The sequence below is a fragment of the Rattus norvegicus genome, chromosome 19 (assembly GCF_036323735.1).
Source record: "Rattus norvegicus strain BN/NHsdMcwi chromosome 19, GRCr8, whole genome shotgun sequence".
Taxonomy (NCBI): Eukaryota; Metazoa; Chordata; class Mammalia; order Rodentia; family Muridae; genus Rattus; species Rattus norvegicus.
In genome coordinates this window covers 35,070,632-35,088,538 of record NC_086037.1, presented here as the reverse complement: position 1 = coordinate 35,088,538, position 17,907 = coordinate 35,070,632, and the positions used below count along the sequence as shown (strand labels likewise).

General features: G+C 43.6%; 1 protein-coding gene across 1 annotated transcript in view; it reads left to right on the top strand.

Annotated features, from left to right (window-relative positions):
- Heatr3 (HEAT repeat containing 3) overlaps positions 1-17,907 on the top strand; it is a 37,865-nt gene that overhangs the window by 15,241 nt on the left and 4,717 nt on the right. Inside the window, exons 8-13 of the mRNA XM_341654.10 lie at positions 6,431-6,521; positions 6,641-6,798; positions 6,996-7,078; positions 8,074-8,210; positions 12,058-12,146; positions 15,861-16,004. Coding sequence (XP_341655.3) covers positions 6,431-6,521; positions 6,641-6,798; positions 6,996-7,078; positions 8,074-8,210; positions 12,058-12,146; positions 15,861-16,004 — 702 coding nt within the window. The remainder of the gene's footprint in view (positions 1-6,430; positions 6,522-6,640; positions 6,799-6,995; positions 7,079-8,073; positions 8,211-12,057; positions 12,147-15,860; positions 16,005-17,907) is intronic.

Below are 17,907 nucleotides of genomic sequence, written 5' to 3'. Positions count from 1 at the left end.
AGAGTTGTATTTCCTGTTGATTCTCATTGTAACATGAGAAATGTACCCATGTAGAAGAAACAAGAAACAATATCTCTTATCTAAAACGGAACCTTCCTGTGTGGGGGCTTTCAGAACACTTTAGCAATAGCAACCTGTCTTCCTGACTCCCAGCTCAGTTACCTGTCTCCTCCAGGCAGTCTTCACACTGATCTTACTCTTCTTACTTTTTGACTGAGTTCTTACCTCTTTTATTTTAATGCCTGTCTTTAGCAGAGCAGCAGAGCGAGCCTTCCGTCCCCACTGCTGCTGAGCAGAAGAGGTTGGGGAGTGGGTGTGCTCGTGCTGCTGTGATATGCCGCAAGGGTGCGCAGCTGCTAGTTACTTCAGCCGAAAGCGTAGGTAGACCCGAGCTTTGGGAGAATGTTTTTGGCCTGGAGGCAAGAGTATCTAGGAAGACAGGCCAGACCCCGTTGGGAAGATGCGTGCCTCCCGTGCTGCTTATGTGTACTCAGTGCTGTGCTAGTTACAGGCGAGACTCTTCAGCCGAGCTTCTGCACTGGGGAAATCCCCTTTAGGAAGACAAACTCGTAAGCCTGTGGTTACGTTAGCCCGATGCTAAGTATGGTGGTAGACTTGTTATCAAATTCCCGAGTAATTCGGTAAGCCTGGTGCATATGATTAACTCCAGATGGGAGAGCAGAGGAGGAGAGGCTGTTGGAGATGGCACAGGGCCAAGTGAGCTGTCTGAAGTGGTGAAGTAAGAGAGAGCTGTGGAGACAGGGTAACGTTTAGAGAGTCAGTCGGCTGGATGAGGTAGTGTGAAGGCAGGAAGAGCAGGAGCCTACAGAGGAAAGTGACACACCTCAGCTAGGAGAATACAATTCACATTCTCTCATGGGACAGTACCAGCGCTGGCTTGTCCTGACTCACATGAGGTTGATTGGAATTAATTGTCTTGTGTCAGCATCTTACATTTCTGATTAGTTTATATTACTGAGAATTCTTTAAATAGATTATAGCTCAGAGTAAATATATTTTCTTGTAGATTTTGTTTGATTGCAGCTGCCCTAGTAAGTAGGGTTATGAGTGTTTATCCCCATCCCTAACTCTTACATTCTTGAAGACTTAGAAAGCATAGTTTTTGTTTTTTTAAAGATTTTTATTTATGGGATTGGGGCTTTAGCTCAGTGGTAGAGCGCTTGCCTAGCAAGTGCAAGGCCCTGGGTTCGGTCCCCAGCTCCGAAAAAAAAAAAAAAAAAAAAAGATTTTTATTTATTTTTGTATGTGAATACACTGTAGCTATCCTTAGACACACCAGAAGAGGGCATCAGATCCCATTACAAATGGTTATGAGTCACCATGTGGGTGATGGGAACTGAACTCAGGACCTCTGGAAGAGCAGCCAGTGCTCTTAACTACTGAGCCATCTCTCCAACCCACAAAGCACAGTTTTATGTTTTGTTTTGTTTTGTTTTTTTAATTATTAGATTTTCATTTTTGTTGGGAGAGAGGAGCTTATGCATAGAACATGTGTGGAGGTCAAAGGGCATCTTGCAGGCATTAGTCCTTTTGCTTCCACGGGGGACCTGGAGATTGAACTCAGATTAGGCTTAGCATCAGGACCATTGAACCACTAAGCCTTCTTTTCAGCCTGCATGACTCATTTAATCTTAGTGCTCTGTGGGAATCAAGCTTTTTATAAGTTTCCTGTAGACCAAACAATGCCATAATAAGAACCACAGCAGCTCCCCTGTGATCACAGGACATATAGAGGGACATACAGTCCTCTCACGTCTCTTGCTCAGCATTATTGAAAACCAGCAACAGTGTCTAAAGGGAGGTATCTGTGAGTAGTGTTTCTCGGGAGTACATGGTGTCTAGATGTGCCTGACCTGGGCTGTGCCTGGTTTTATATCCACGTATAGAAGGTAGGAATGTTGGTGCTTTTAGCGGAGCTCTCATATTCTTCCTTGTCCTAAAGGATTCAGGTATACTGCTTTTCTACCCCATCTGCACTCAGACGTTGAGGTGGTTTTGAAACAGTCTACCTGGGTAGCCCAGGTTGGCCTCAAACTTTTTCTTTACGTCTGGAGTTCTGGATTACAGCATTTACCTTCGGACATGGGAATTCCTATTAACCTATTAGGGAACTCTGAAGAATCTGAAGTTCTTGCTAGGAGTCAGATACTGGTGTTCATGTGCGACTCTTCTTGTCTGCAGTCTTGCTTCCAGGAAGCTCCTAAAAGGAGTAAGGAGAGGAGAAACACCCACTCTGACCAGATCGAGATAGAAATGTCATTGCTTAAAAAATAATTAGGGATTAGTTCTAACGTTTACTGCCCTCCTGGGAATACAGATCTGAATATGAATATATTAGCCAGATGTATTTCCTTAAGAATTTAAAACAGAGGTACTGTAGGCTGGGAGATGGCTCATTGAGTAAGAGTGTTCCAGGAAAAAAAAAGCCAGATATGGCTGCATTTGCTTGGAACTCCAGCATTAGCAGCTGTAGACGGGTGGATCCTCAGAGCTCAATGGCCAACCATGCTAGCCAGAACAGTAGGCGTGTGTGTGTGTGTGTGTGTGTGTGTGTGTGTGTGTGTGTGTGTGTGTGTGAGAGAGAGAGAGAGAGAGAGAGAGAGAGAGAGACCGAGAGACAGAGACAGACACAGAGAGACCTCATTAGAATAGTGAAGGAATGAAGCTGGCATCCAGTGATCTAGGCTCTCAGCTGCAGAGACTGTGAGACCCCAGAATCTCATGTTTCTTATACAGAGTTGGACAGAGAGATGGGGTTATTGCATACAGCTGAACAAAGAGGTAGGGCTACTACATCCAGATAGACAAGGACACGGGTTTAGCTAATCTTGGTAGGAGCAGTCTCTGTAACAGAGACGTCTTCAGGTCATAAATATCCTGGGCCAGAAAGCTATGGTGGACATTTTCCACAGACACTAGCGGTGCCCACACATTGGTCAGAAGGAGGCTTTTGGTTTCTCCATGGTCTGAGGTTCTGAGCTCCTTGACATAGCAGTGACTGTGTCAACAATGCATGTTCACTCAGGACTCTCTCCACTCCTGTAACCTGCCTCAAGGCAAGGAGGCAGGCTGGGATAGAGGAAGACTGCTTTACCCCGTGTGTGTGCACACGTGTACACTCAGGTGCCTACACTGCTTACATAGACATGCACGCAGAGGGCTGAGGGTATTGTCCATGGTAGAATGAATGCTAATTGTTTAAAACACACAGTGAAAGAGAAGGGAAGGAGAGAAATAAAACCTTGAGCTCATGAAATACAGTGTTTTCCTAAGGCAAAAAAAAAAAAAAACTTTTTGTTTTGTTTTGGTTTTTGAGACAGGATTTCTTGGATAGCCTTGGCTGTCCTGGAACTCTGTGTAAACCAGGCTGGCCATGATCCACCTGCATCTGCCTCCCAAGTACTGGGCTTAAAGGTGTACACCACCGGGGTTGGGGATTTAGCTCAGTGGTAGAGCGCTTGCCTAGCAAGCGCAAGGCCTGGGTTCAGTCCCCAGCTCCGAAAAAAAAAAAAAAAAAGGAAACTTAAGGCATGACTCAGATATGTAGAGAAAAGAGCAAAATTTAACATATGCCGAAATAAGAATGTTCCTCCTTAGCTTCCAGGATAATGGTTTATCCAGTCTCCTGTTTTATTCCTTCCATCTGTCCCTCCTCAGCTGCACCCCTCCCCCCGCCCCTGCTCCTAATGACTTAGACACAAATCTCTGGACTGGTTCTGTCAGTTTGATAGCAGGAAGTAGAAGAGGAATGCTCTGAACAGCAGTTTCGTAAGAGAAGGTAATCGGAGTTTTCTCTAACATGGATATGTGTGTATTTTGGGTAGAGAGAATCCATATCAAACTACTTAGTGACAGTCTCTTCTCAGTGTAGCTGAACAGCACACTCACGAACCTGAAGAGAATGTTTTTATACATAGTGTTAGTAGGAAATGGACTATATATTCCAGGGACCGATTACCCTTAGAATACTCTGTGCCTTCCATCAGTCATCCTTCATTTTTATTAAAAAAAAAAAAAATAGGCCAAAAGTTGAAGTGTAATTCCTAGACAAGGAATTTGTTGGTGGGATTTTATTTTTTGTTTGTTTGAAACAGTGTCACTCTGTAGTTCTGGCTGACCTGGAACTTGCTGTGTAGACGAGGCTGGCCTCAGGCTCCCAGAGGTGCATCCTTCTCCTTCCCTAGTGCTGGGGTTAAAGGTGTGCGTGCCTGGCTCGTTAGCTGCATTTTAAATGAGCACAAGCACTCTGGTGAGGACAATAGTGATGTATTACAAGACCTACAGATATATTTAACTCTGGACCCAGTAAGTCTGAGGAAATACGATGTTTAAATACATATTCATTGGGAATTGGCTCTGATTCAGCCCCCAGGTTCCAAATCTTCAGTAGTTAAGTCCCTCATTGTGTATTGTTTACGTTCACTCACACACCCTCCCTCCCACGCCTTTAGTCGGCTCTGGGTTAGGACGTGTTATTTAGTTTTGCTTTAATACAGGACCTCATATGTCCAGGTAGTTTCAGATTTTGCTGTATAGCCACAGCATAACCTGTAATTTCTAATTCTCCTGTCTCCACTTCACTCAAGTGCCATGATTATAGATTTGCCACAGGCTGTGCACTGTTAAAGATCATACACGGACTTTGTGCATGTTAGGCAAGCATTCTACCATTCGATGACTGGCTCCATCTTTGAATTCTTAACAAATGTAGTACAATGTTGGATAAGAGGGGGTTTTGTTTTGCTAACTTACTTAATTGCTTTTAATGTTAAGGATCAGATCCAGGGCTTTGCACATTCTTGGCAAATAGTCCACTACTGAGTTACATCCCCTGCCCTCATGTCTATATCCATATCTATATCTATATCTATCTATATATCTATATATATCTATATATACACACATATACACACACACACACACCCATACACATATATACATATGTTACATTACTTATGGAATGCTGTCAAGGACAGATGCAGTTTTTCCCAGGTATTTGTGGTCTTGGTTTGCCTGACTGCTCATAGTAGGTTATCTCTGTGTCCCAGATACTTAGGCTGAGACTGGAAGGTTGAGCCCTGAAATTTGAATTCTTCCTTCCCCTACCACTACAATGTAATAGCTTTTAAGAAGGAAGAAAAATGATGTTATGTGTGTTAGCTCGATGAATGCAGAACCTACAGGTATTAATGACTGGGTATAGTCTGAAATATCCACGTCTGTAGAATGCTTGGGCAACTATAGTTGACCTGCTTAGTGACCTGCTATACTTTGTTCATTCATTAGAAAGACAAGTTGAATTTGTAAACAATAAAGTGCATGTTATTTTAACTGTTACTTCACTCACTTTTGGATGTCAGTGTGGCTGTAGAGTTATATTGTTTATTTCAAGAAATGTTAATTGTTGAAATTAATGTCTTTTTTCTATCTTTTTTTCTTGTTTTGTTTGTGTGTGTTCATGTGCAAATGGGTAGGGGTGGCCATGGCAGTCGGAGAAGAGCATGGGGTTTTCTCAGAGCTGGTGGTGTCAGCTCTAACGTGTGCTGAAAAGCAGACTGTCCTGTCTGCAGGAGCAGTTGGGACTCTTGACACTGAGCCGTCTCTAGACTTTTATTTTCCCAATCTTTTTTGTTGTTATTTTATGTTGTTTTTTATGACCTGGTCTCTATTATAGGTCTATATATCGGGCAGTCCTGGACTTCACTCTGCAGAGCAGGCTGACCTGACCTGGAACTCACAGAGATCCCCCTGCCACTGCCTCCCGAGTGCCGGGATTAAAGATGTGCACCACCATGCTCAGCTTTTTTTCCTGCAATCTTTTCTTTTCCCCAATCTTGAAAAAGTTACTTTACATTTTTATAGAAAATCAGGAATTAAGGCTGTCTACTGTTTGTCAAGCATTGTTAATTTAAGGCTGTTAATAGTGTTTGTGGGTATGTTCAGTTGTTTTTGAGGATGTCCATATAAAGCCCAGGTGGCCTGAAACTTACTCCACAGACCAGACTGGCCTCAAACTGAGGTGGTTTTCCTGATGACCCCTTGAGTACTGGAATAAGTATGTGTCCCCACGCCTGGCCAGAGTATATGTTGAATGTGTCTTTCAAAGAAGATGGCTCAAATAGGTATTTTAGCATCAGATGTCTTACTATGCTGAGCTGCTTTTAAACAGATGTGGTCCAGATTCAGACACATTCTGTTCTTTACAGCTGTGCAGCCCTGTGATAGATGGAACACACGTAACAAAAATTTGCTCTACTGGACCAAGAGGAAATCACAGTACTGATTTGCAGTCCTGTAGCTTTTCTAGCCTCCATATAGTCTATTCCAACTGCAGAAACTGTCCTGTAGACTCTAATCAAGGAAGTAATAAAAAAATTACTTGATTATTGTTATTATTTTTATTTTTTAGTCTACTGACAAGGAGCTGAGAGAGGCCATGGCGTTGCTGACCGCTCAGCAGACTGCTCTGGAGGTTATTGTCAACATGTGCTGCAGTGAAGGTCTGCTCCCGGCTTACACCAGACATCCCCATTCCAACCCCACCCCCACACCAAGAGCAAGCAGCCTCCATGGGAGTTTCCTTGACACCCCAGTTACATCTGCTTTGCCCTCTCCTCAGATCCCTCCGATGATGAGTGGGAAGAGCTTTCTAGTAGCGATGAAAGTGAAGCCTTTATGGAAAACTCCTTCAATGAGTGCAGTGGACAGCTGATGTCCCCATTGTGCCTGTCCCATGAGATTCACTCTGCCCTTACCAACTGCCTCATTCCAAAGAAAGTAAGTGGTTTCATCCTGGTCTCCAGTTGGGGTGTGAGCATAGCTGGTGTGAGCTGTTCACCACAGGGGCTAGCGGCTTGGGTATAAAGCAGAATTGACAGTAATTCCATCCTGACCACCTGACCTTGTAAATAACAAGTCTGACTTTTACAGAGAAATCCTGTTTAAGATGACCTCCCGTTTCCTTTCAAACCTAGGTTTTTGAGAAAACATCGTCACCAAACAGTGATGCAGTTGACATATGTTCTAAGAACCCTACTTGGAAACCTTTGATTAGGAAGTAAGAAACTTTGGATTTTCAGACACATTTATCATTTTGTCAATATGTGAAATCTTGAAATATTGAAGAGAAAATGCTCCCAAGACCCACCTTGATACACACCCTGCAGAAGTTTGTGTCCCTCGTGTGCTAGGATACTGGTGTAGGGGGGATATTCACAGCAGTGTGGGACATAGTCGCCCCAACCTGGAAAGAACGTTGATGTTCGTCATGGTCAGATGTGTAAGAAGTTGACTTTCAGGAGGCAGTAAAGAGGATCTGAACTGGACCCAACCTCCCACAACACAGCAGAAATTACTGTGAGGCACTGAGTGAATGGACACCACCTGTGTACATTGGTTCCATCTTCCCAAACCACACAGCTAGGCACACTGAACTATTTAGGGACACACATCTAGTGGCTTCCCGAGGAAGCTACTGAAGAAAGGAAGAAAGCAGGCCTGGGTGGGCGTCTGTAATCTCTACTGCCCAAGGCTGAAGTGAAGCAGGAGGGTCACAAGTTCACACTCTGCCTGGGCAGCCTGCCGAGCAGAGGGGTCTGAGTAAGTGGTTCAGTGGAGAGTGCCTGTCTGTCGTGTGCGGTGCCATGGGATCCATCCCCAAAACAGCTAACTATAAATAAAAATGAGAAAATTAAGGAGTTTCCTGTGTAAGGCCAAGTAGAGAGAGACTCTTGACTCACAAATGAGCTGTGCTCAGGCACTTTGATTGGCAGATGAGCAGGTCACATTATTGTTTGTGACGGCCTCAGATGTCCTTGAACTTACAGGTACTCTTAGATTAAAAATTGACACTGAGCCAGGCCAGAAGCTCGTGACTGTACTTGCAGTATTCAAGAGGATCACAATTCGAAGCCAGCGTAGAGTCATGGCGAGCTCCAGGCTAGCATGGAGTATAAAGCAAGATGCTGTGCCATGGTCAGCACCAACAAGAGTACAAATCATAGCCCATAGAAGCCCAGTGTGTCCACTTGAGATCGTCTCCTTTCTTTGCAGAATGAGCACCATTCAGTGTAGAGCCCTTATGTGTCTCCAGAGTCTTGTGTCTCTCCTGGACATAGACCATCTCGGTGGAGCCCCAGCCCTTCAAACACTTGCTCAGCACCTGTCGCAGCTTCTTTTTTCTCAGCCAGGTAAACATTTAGACATATTTAACCTGCAGAAACCTTTCCCAGATATCAGTCACATGTTATTACCAGTGACCGTCAAGGTGTGCCAGTAGAGTGTGAGTGTGTGTGAGTATGTGTGTGTTTAAGTGTTGAAATTAGTATCAAAAGTATCAAATCCTCATTTGGCTATTTGAGTCTTTATTCTTTTAGTTTGAGGATTTCATACACCAGTATACTATATCTGCATTGTTTCTACCCAATTCCTCGTGTCTTTCCCCTTTAACCCTCTTTTGACACCCCCCTTCTATATTTATTCCTATTAAAAATGCACACGAACATAGGCACACAGAACCCTCTGGTTCAGTCAGGTCATTGCTGCCTCACCTGCATGTACTTGGGGCAGACCAGGTAGGATTATGGTCTGGTCTTTGAAAAAAGCAAACAGGAAAGAAAACCGATTCTCCTCCCCCAGCAGTCATTTTGCGGAGAGTTCAAAGGAGCAGCATCCCTGTAGTGCTCAAAAGAACTCTCTTGCAGCAGTCCTCTTGGTCCTCGGGCTTTTCCAGTCTTCCCTTCTCCTTTCTCTGTGATGTTCCCTGGACCTTCAGTTTGGGAGCTGTGTTACAGGTGTCCCTTTGGGGCTGACCCTGGGTCCCCAGGGTAACTTATTCGCTGTGTTTGATCAGTTGTAGGTCTCTGCTAGCTTCTGCCTGCTACAGAAAGAAGCTTTGAGATGAGAGTCTACACTTACTTATGTAGATAAGGATACATTTAGAGGTAGTTGGAAACTATCACTTTGGTAATGTGGTAGTAATAAGGCCACCTCTGAGGTCACAACTCTCCAGACATGATACTTGGTAGTTTTCCAGTACTGGATATGACTTCTCTCCAATTGATGAGGCTTGGTTGCCCTAGGATACACGTGGCACTGTTGTGTTATTCAGGATGTTTTGTTTATTTTTGAGACAGTGTCTTTCTGTGCAGCCTTGGTTGTCCTGCAACTAACTCACTGCGTAGATCAGGCACACGGAAACTTGAGTACTGATAGTAATACCTTCACATCAGTTGTGGAGCCTCCGTTGTACACCAGGCTTTAGCAGATAGCAAGAAACTGTATTAAAGCCATTGTTAGCTCGTGCTTCTTTTTAACTTTGTTTTTGTTTGTGTATATAAGTGCTCTATCTGCATATAAAACCTGTACACCAGGAGAGGGCGTCAGATCCCATTACAGATGGTTGTGAGCCACCGTGTGGTTGCTGGGAATTAAACTCAGGACCTCTGGAAGAGCAGCCCATGCTCTTAACCACTGAGCCATCTCTCCAGCCCAAGCTCATGCTTACTTCTTAACCTCTGACTTTATGTCACATGCCATCTAATACTAGAGTAAATGGCTAGGCTTGGGGTTTACTAATCATAGAACTCATATTCTCTCTTTAATTTCAGCTGTGAAGAAGAAAAGGGCAGAATGGTGTGAGGGGCTGTGTTGAATAAAGGGACTCTGGAAAAAGCATTTGAGCTAGGATCAAAATGAACTGGCACAGATCACATGTCATTGTCCAAGGTGTGGCTGATCCTAAAACTGGTCTGTTATCAGTGCTGTGCTAATTACAGGAACTCCTTTCTTTGGTTCATATAGTATCTAAAAATGAAAGCCCAAAAGATAAAATAAACCTGGTTTAAATTTGTTGGGGAGCTGGTAGGATGACTTAACAGGTAAAAAGTACTTCCTGTGAAAGCCCAATGACCCAAGGTAGATCTCTGAATTTTAGGGTAGAGAGATGGTTCTGTATATTGTCCTTTGACTTCCATGGGTGTATGCACATATGCACCTGAACACACACACACACACACACACACACACACACACACACACACACACACACACACAGAGTAATAAATAAAACTTTAAAATCTTATGTTACACATCTGATATCAAGTTGTATCTTTGTAATCTTAGCACTTGTGAGGCTGAGACAAGAGAATTGATAATTTGAGGCCAGCATAGACTATAGGGAGACCCTGTATAAAGAAAATTGTGGAGCTAGGCAGCACACACATTTAATCCCAGCACTTGAGAGGCAGAGGCAGAAGGATCTTTGTGAGTTTGAGGTCAGCCTGATCTACAAAGTGAGTTCCAGTATAATCAGGGCTACACAGAGAAACCCTGTTGGAAGGAAGGAAGGTAATTAATTAATTGTGGGAAGCTGCCTCTCTCTTTGCCTGTCAACCTAAGAAGGAGGGATCAGATATAGGACAATGTCCCAGGCACAACAGGCCAATGAGCCATGGTATCTGGTGCGATTTATCAGATCCCCCATAAGCTTCATGGCTAAAGCAATAGGTATGAGTAGTGTACTTCAGTCTCTTGCTTTTCTGGAGCCTGAAGCGGAAGGATCTCTTGAGCCCATGAATTCTTTTTTTTTTTTTGGTTTTTTTTTTCCGGAGCTGGGGACCGAACCCAGGGCCTTGCGCTTCCTAGGCAAGCGCTCTACCACTGAGCTAAATCCCCAACCCTGAGCCCATGAATTCTTAAACAGCCTGAGCGATTCCTCTCAAAGTCTCTCTGGCCTGGAATTGTGCAGAATGGTGAAGGTGATTTGTCTCCATCCCACAATGTCTAGGCAGTGATTCTCCATTATGGGTAGTTGTTCCTCTCCCAGGGGACATCTGGCAATGTCTGAAGGTATTTTCAGTGGTTATGTCTTGATGGTTGCTCCTGGTGTGCAGCAGGGATTCTCAGGAGCGTCCTACACGGGAGCTCCCTGTGTACACACATTAACAGAATTATCTGGGCCGAGTCAGAGTGTCACCATTGCTGAGTCGGAATCTAAGAGACTGGGGTCTCCACTGGAAAACTTAAGGGCCATGGGCCAGAACTGAGGCTTTGTTCACTCAACGGTGAACACTTGGTGCTAGAATCATCCGGCGGGGCACTCACAGGTGACCTGAACCTTCTCAAAACGATCGGGTTCCCAGTCTGAGGAAAAACCACACACCTATGAGTCAGCCGCAAGTCACATTGCTTGTTATGACCTGACCTGCTGTGGATGTGGTTGAAGAAGATTTAAGTCACACCCATGCTTAAGAGCAGGAACTTGGACTGTGCGTGTGGGAGGTGAATGGCGAGGTGTCAGATGGCCCAGACGGAGCATACTTGCTGTGCATCGTTAGAAATCATGAGCCTGATGTCCCAAAGGGATCACTCACCTGGGTGGCCCTCCTTTGTCCCTGCCATAACTGTGCTGTCATGTTTGCCAGGCATAGGAAGGGACAGTAGGAGAAGAGCAGAGCCTTTAAGCCATGAGCCTGTGCTGTCCAGAACACTAGTGTTCTCCTAGATGACTCTCCTACAGCCTGCCAGCCCCACAGGAGACCTGAGAGATGAGACTCCCCCAAAACCAGGTTTATCCCTTGCTGAGTGTTAGTCTAGTGAAAACCCATCTTAAGTCAGGACCGCTGTAGGTCACTGCGTGTCCCTACCACAGTCTTCTTTCAGACTCACTGTTAACATTCGGCTTAAATATATCAAGAATGCTTTTGTTGGGGCTTGTCAAGAAGTAAACATCTAACTACTCTTGTTCTCAGAACCCACCCACGCAGAGACACATAACCCACCTCATTCTAGTGTATCCAGAGCCCTCTCCTGACTGCCCTGGGCACTGCATTCATGGTGCACAGACATAGGGGAAGGCCAAACACTCGTCCACCTACAATAAAGTAAATCTGAAGAAACAGTGCTTTTGTAATAACAGTGTAAGCCAATACTTGCATGCTTTGCTTTATTCCTGTTTCTTTTCCTACAAAAGTTTGTTTTGGAGAAGAGAAAACTTGCACTTCATCTTTGTGTTTTTGGAAACCTTTTGTGTTTTAGATTTTGCTAAACATGCTGATTTTCTAGAAGCCATAAGTAGTGCTTTGAGGGCCCTTTTGCAAACAATGGCCTCCAAGAACATTCCACAGGTAAGATATTATAAGCTTCTTTTGAGAAGCTTGAAAAGATTCTGCCTTTTACAATTACAGTAACCAGAGGGGCGGGGAACCCCTGCTAGAAGAGATTCAGAATTACAGAGGAGCTTTGTGAGAAGACAAGGGAAGGGCTTGAAGTAGAAAAGTCTCCCCTCCCCCAGCTTGCAGCACAACACGGGGGCTGCCTGTATGATGTTCCTTAGTTATATTTATGCTGCAAACATTTGCTCTAGATGTTGTTGCTCTCCTTCAGATACTTTATTCTAGAAACTCTCACCTCTGCCTTCCTGAGTCCTCTCTTGACAGGTGGCTTATGGTTTTACCTGTCACTTTTTATCAAGGATATTCCCAAGGCCATGTGCACTAGGTCAAGTCCCCAGCAGTAGAGTACATTGCCTCCTTATTTGTTTCCCCGGCCTTTTTGTGAACTTTTTTTTCCTTTGAAAACAAAGACAGTGTCTCGCTATGTACCTCAGGCTATTTTGTAACTCAGTGAATAGACCAGGCTGGCCTAAACCTGTGTCTGCCTCCCAGGTGCTTTGATTAAGGGCAGGCATCTATACGCCCTGCTGCCCCTGCATTTTGAATCTTCTCTGGGAGTATTTTTAGGCAAATCACATTTCTCCAGTAAGTTATCAGATTACATATGTAATTATGTATGTTATGTTTTTAAAAGCTGAAATTCTAATATCATCACTCCAGGGTCAAGACAGTTCATTTTCTGCAGACTGCTGTAGCACTGTCTTTTGATAATTGTTTTGTTCAAATCTGCATCATAACAGGTGTGACAGCTCACTCCTGTAATCACAATAATGGGGATTCAAAAGTCAGAGGGTTACCATGAGTACGAGGTCAGCCGTACTACAAAATAGGATTTTATCTTTTTGCTTTTTAAAAAATATATATTTATTTTTATTTTATGTGCATTGGTGTTTTGCCTGTATGTCTGTGTGAGGGTGTCAGATTCCCCAGAACTGGAGTTGCAGACAGTTGTGAGCTGCCATATGGGCGTTGGGTCATCTGCAAGAGCACAGTGCTCTTAACTGCTGAGACGTCTCTTTAGACCCTCTGTCGCTTATCCTTTCTCTTTTTCTTGTTGAGACAGAGCATTTATTATGTAGCCCTGACTGTCCTAGAACTTGGTGTGTAGACCAGGCTGACCTCAAAATCACAGAGATCCACTTGTCTATGCTTTCACATTCACTATCATGGCTAGCTCTTCTACCTGTCTGTATCTGTCTGTCTGTCTGTCCGTCTATTTATATATCTATCTATTTATAAAGCAGTATCTCTAAAAAAGCAAAAAAGGAAGGGCTGACAGGCAAGATGGCTCAGAGAGTAAATGCACTTCCGGCCAGCCTGACTCCCTGAGTGCCCACAAAAAGAGGAAGGAGAGACCTGATTCCACACTCGTGCATCACGGCGCATCTCCAGGTTCATGCACTGTAATAAGCACATAATTTTAAACATTATTTAAGCAAGTTTGATAAGTTTTTAAGCAGCTTTATAGAGATGTGATTTTATATACTATGCATTTTAGCCACTGGATGTGTCCAGCACAGTCGTTTTGTATACTCCTATCTGTGGCTCTTGTCTATTCCCTTAGCCAGCTTCCTTCCCTTACGCCATCTGTTCATGGAAGAAGCTGTTATTTTGTTCTCAGTAGTCAGGTTTGAATGGTATATATATGATATGTCTGATAGTGTTTTAATGCCTCTATGTCGTATCTATGTTAAAGCCTACATCTAATTAGATTCATGTTCATAATTTTTCAGCAAGAAAAATTCATATTGCTGTATGTATTTCATACTTAAGTCACAGATCACGTCTTAGTATGTGCACTCGAAGGTTTTAGCGCCAGTGACCATAGCTGCCCAGGCCCTTCAGGAGGTGCACACTAGAGTGCCAGCTTTGTCTTCTTTGTGCAGTACTGTCAGGTAGAATTCTGCAAATGAGACACCATCTCATTGGTCGTTTAGTAAATTTGGCATAGTTTGTGACAAATTTTTAAAGATATTGTCCTATAAGTAAATAAATAGAAATGGACAGGAATACATGATAAGATATTATCTAAGGAAATAGCTAGTGAGGTTATTAGACTGTGCCCTTCAGCTTTAGTAAAACCATTTATTAAATAAGTCCTTTTCTCCTGATGGGCTTTCTTAAAAGTGAGTTCGTCTGACCCTTTATCTCATTAGTGAAAAGATACCTTGGCAGTCTCCAAATTCAACTTACACTCTTTTCTCTCTCTCTCTCTCTCTCTCTCTCTCTCTCTCTCTCTCTCTCTCTCGTTCACTCCCTCTGTTCCTCGTTTTGTTTTTCTGTCTGTAGCTGTGACTGAACCCAGTCTTCGCATATCTTTGCTTTTAGTCTCAGTATGAGCTCAGAGTTTTATGCCTCTTTATTTATGTTGAAAGAGAGAGAGAGAGTTCCATTATATAGCCCAGGCTGGCCTTGAACTGATCCTACTGCCCATCTAAGTGCTGGCATTATTTGTAGCCTCTGGTCCTAGCTACCACACCAGCCGAGTTATTCTTTTTGGTTGAAAACTTGATAAATGCTAATAGGAACTCCTTCAGGTTGGCTCCTATTCTCCGACATGACTCTCAGTTCCTCCTTCCCCTGTGCTTATACTTTCTTTATCAGTGAGCTACACCTCCCTCTACCCCCAAACTCTTTACGTTTCTGATGGCTTTTCGCTAAAGAAAATGTCCCATGCTCAAGTTACAATATTCCTCTTCAAACTTAAAAAAGACTAGATTGGTAGGTTAGTGATTAAAGTATTTGCCATACAAGCGTGAAGACTAGAGTCCAGATCTCCTGAATCTGTATAACTGCCCTGTGGGTGGGTGGCCTACAGTTCCAGAGCACTGAAGGTGAAGGTGGGGTCCCTAGAGTAAACTGTCGCAGTAGCTGCGCTGGCAAACTCTGGGTTCAAGTGGCCTCAATGAAGGCGGTAGAGTATAACTCCTGAAGACTCCCAGCATCAGCCCTGGCCCTTCATACATTACACACAGGTGCGTGAACACCTGCACATAGATGCCCATTGTTGTGCAACAAAACTTTTCCTAAGGAAATGCAACCCACACGTCTACTCAGCTCAGACACAGAGCCGATGACAAACCAAAATATGTTTACCAACAGAGTCCAGCTTGGTGAACCAATGAGTTTATTGGTCTTATTCACAAGAATATGAGTGAGGGGTTACTTACAGGAATAGAGGACAGCTGTGTCACCAAAGGCCACCCAGCACCTGGCACACACTGCACATTCTGCAGCTCAACAGGTTGGACAGTGTTCTTTTCCAAGTGACTAAAGTTGGTCTAAACCTCCTGGCAGCTCAGCTGGTTCCTGCTTCTTCCAGGTGCTGGTCTAGACCAAGAGTCTTTACAGCTTTTCTCCCGGTACTGAGAGTCTTTCCCACTCTGCTTGCTGAGTGTTGTCTTTGCAGCTTGGCTTCCTTTATCTGAGAAGGATGCTCAACTTTTCGCTTACTCAGCAGGGAAGGGGCCTAGTGAATTTGTTCAGATTCAGGGACTTCCTGAAGCTATTTCAAGTGTTTAAACCTTCCTCTTTATAAAGAGCTTCCCTGTAGGATGGAATGTTTCAGTCTCAGAGAAAACTGTTACACAACCCACACACATGAACACTCATATATGCATGAGATAAGTAATTAAATGCCTGCAAATATTTCTTTTCTCTCAACAGTGCATGACACCTGAGCAGCTGATGACACTGTGCAGAGAAGGCATTCATAGTAGTAGCATCGGGGTTAGAGTGAATGTGGTCAGTATTTTGGGGATCACTGGCAGTGTCCTAGCCAAAGAAGATGGCACACTTGAAACTCTGAAGGTAAACAGTTTGTTTATAACCTAAATTCTTAGTTAAGTAGAAATGGGAAGGAATTCATGCTAAGAGCAAATTGTATAAAGAAATTGCTAATAAAGTTATTAGAGTATGCCCTTTGACTTTAATAAGTACTTGAAAAGGTGAGCCTTATTTTTATTTAACTTTTCTCCTGATGTGTTTTCTTAAAAATAAATTTGTCGGGGCTGGAGAGATGGCTCAGTGGTTAAGAGCACTGACTGCTCTTCCAGAGGTCCTGAGTTCAAATCCCAGCAACCACATGGTGGCTCACAACCATCTGTAATGGGATCTGGTGCCCTCTTCTGGTGTATCTGAAGACAACTACAGTGGACTCAAATGCTTAAAATAAATAAATAAATAAATTTGTCTTCAGCATCAGTCTAAATATGGAATTTTTAAAGGTGACTTTTGGCTTTGCTCTGGTGTTAAATGTTTGTGTGTTTTATCCTGCTAGGTCAGATAAGATAGGTCCGAGAAACACCACACAGGCAACATCACTCTATCAGCAACCCTGGCATGTCAGCACTCAGCACATTGGCTGTCCTGGCTAGTTTTATGTCAGCTTGACAAAGCCATAGTCACCTGAGAGGAGGGAGCCCTGCTGGTTCACTGTTTCTTCTGTATCTTCCATAATCATGCATTGTGACACTCTAATACCTGTTTCAGCCTCACTGCTTTCCAGCTGTCTGGAAGATAATCCTTCGAGTTTGTTTTTACAAGTGAAGCCCTAAGCCATGTATTATATTTGAGTTCGAGAGATCTTCATCTCTCCTGTAAAACAAAGTTTTACCTTAGCACCCCTGTTCCTCTGCACCGCCTCGAACACTTGCATAGGCTGTGTCTTGTTGCTTAGTCCTGCAAATGAGAAGTTAGTCCCAATGCCTTTGATTTCATCCTTTTTTTCTTTTAATTTTTTGTACATTTGTCTGTATATACAATGCTTTTTTATTAAACTCCCCTCCGCCCGCCCTCCAACTGTACCTACTACCCTCCTCCATCCTTTTAATTAGACTACTTCATATGTGAGATGTATACTTTATAGCACACTCTAGGATATTAAGCCTAGTACTGTCATGGACGGATTGGGAACTTAGCTCAGTGGTAGAACACTTGCCTAGCAAGCATAATACCCTGGGTTTGGTCCTCAACTCCGGGGGAAAAAAAAAAAGACAAAATACTGTCATGGAGGTTATCTGCACTGCTTACATTAAAAGGAGGAAATCCGAGCTCAGAGAGGTTAACTGACAGCTTGATACTATCTCCTGCCCCCATAACAGGTTGCATGTCCCACCCCCACAGAACAGCTAGCTATAACATAGAACTATAATCAGGCTATTCTAGAAGAGGCCTTTGCAGATTGGGAATGTTCTCATCATAAGCTAATTAATTGTAGAGGGAAAAGAGGGAAAATGTTAAAAGTAGACCCAGTAGCCAGGCCGGCTGGCACTCTTCTGCATTCCCAGCACATGGGTGGTTGAAGCAGGAACGTCAGGGTCACTCCTGACTATAAGGACTCTGAGGCCGCCGGGCTAAGTAAATGAGCATGTGTCAAAACAAAAACAGTGAAGTAAAATGAGAGTGTCGCTTTAATCTTGTGATTTGTCGTTTTATTTCTTTCTTGGTTTATTGAGACAGGGTCCACTATGTGATTGCCCTGGAGCTCAGTAGGTAGACTAGGCTGGCCTCACAGGGCTCTGCCTGCCTCTCCTTCCTGAGTGCTGGAATTAAGAGTGGTAGTGATGATTCTTACAAACGAGAAAGCAGAAGGAAAACACTAATCTCCAAAATCAAATTTTCATATCATTTACAGACCTCAGTTCACTTGATTTGGTAGTGTAAACTGTAGCATATTTAACTTGTGCGTAGCGTATTTGTAGCTGCATGTAGC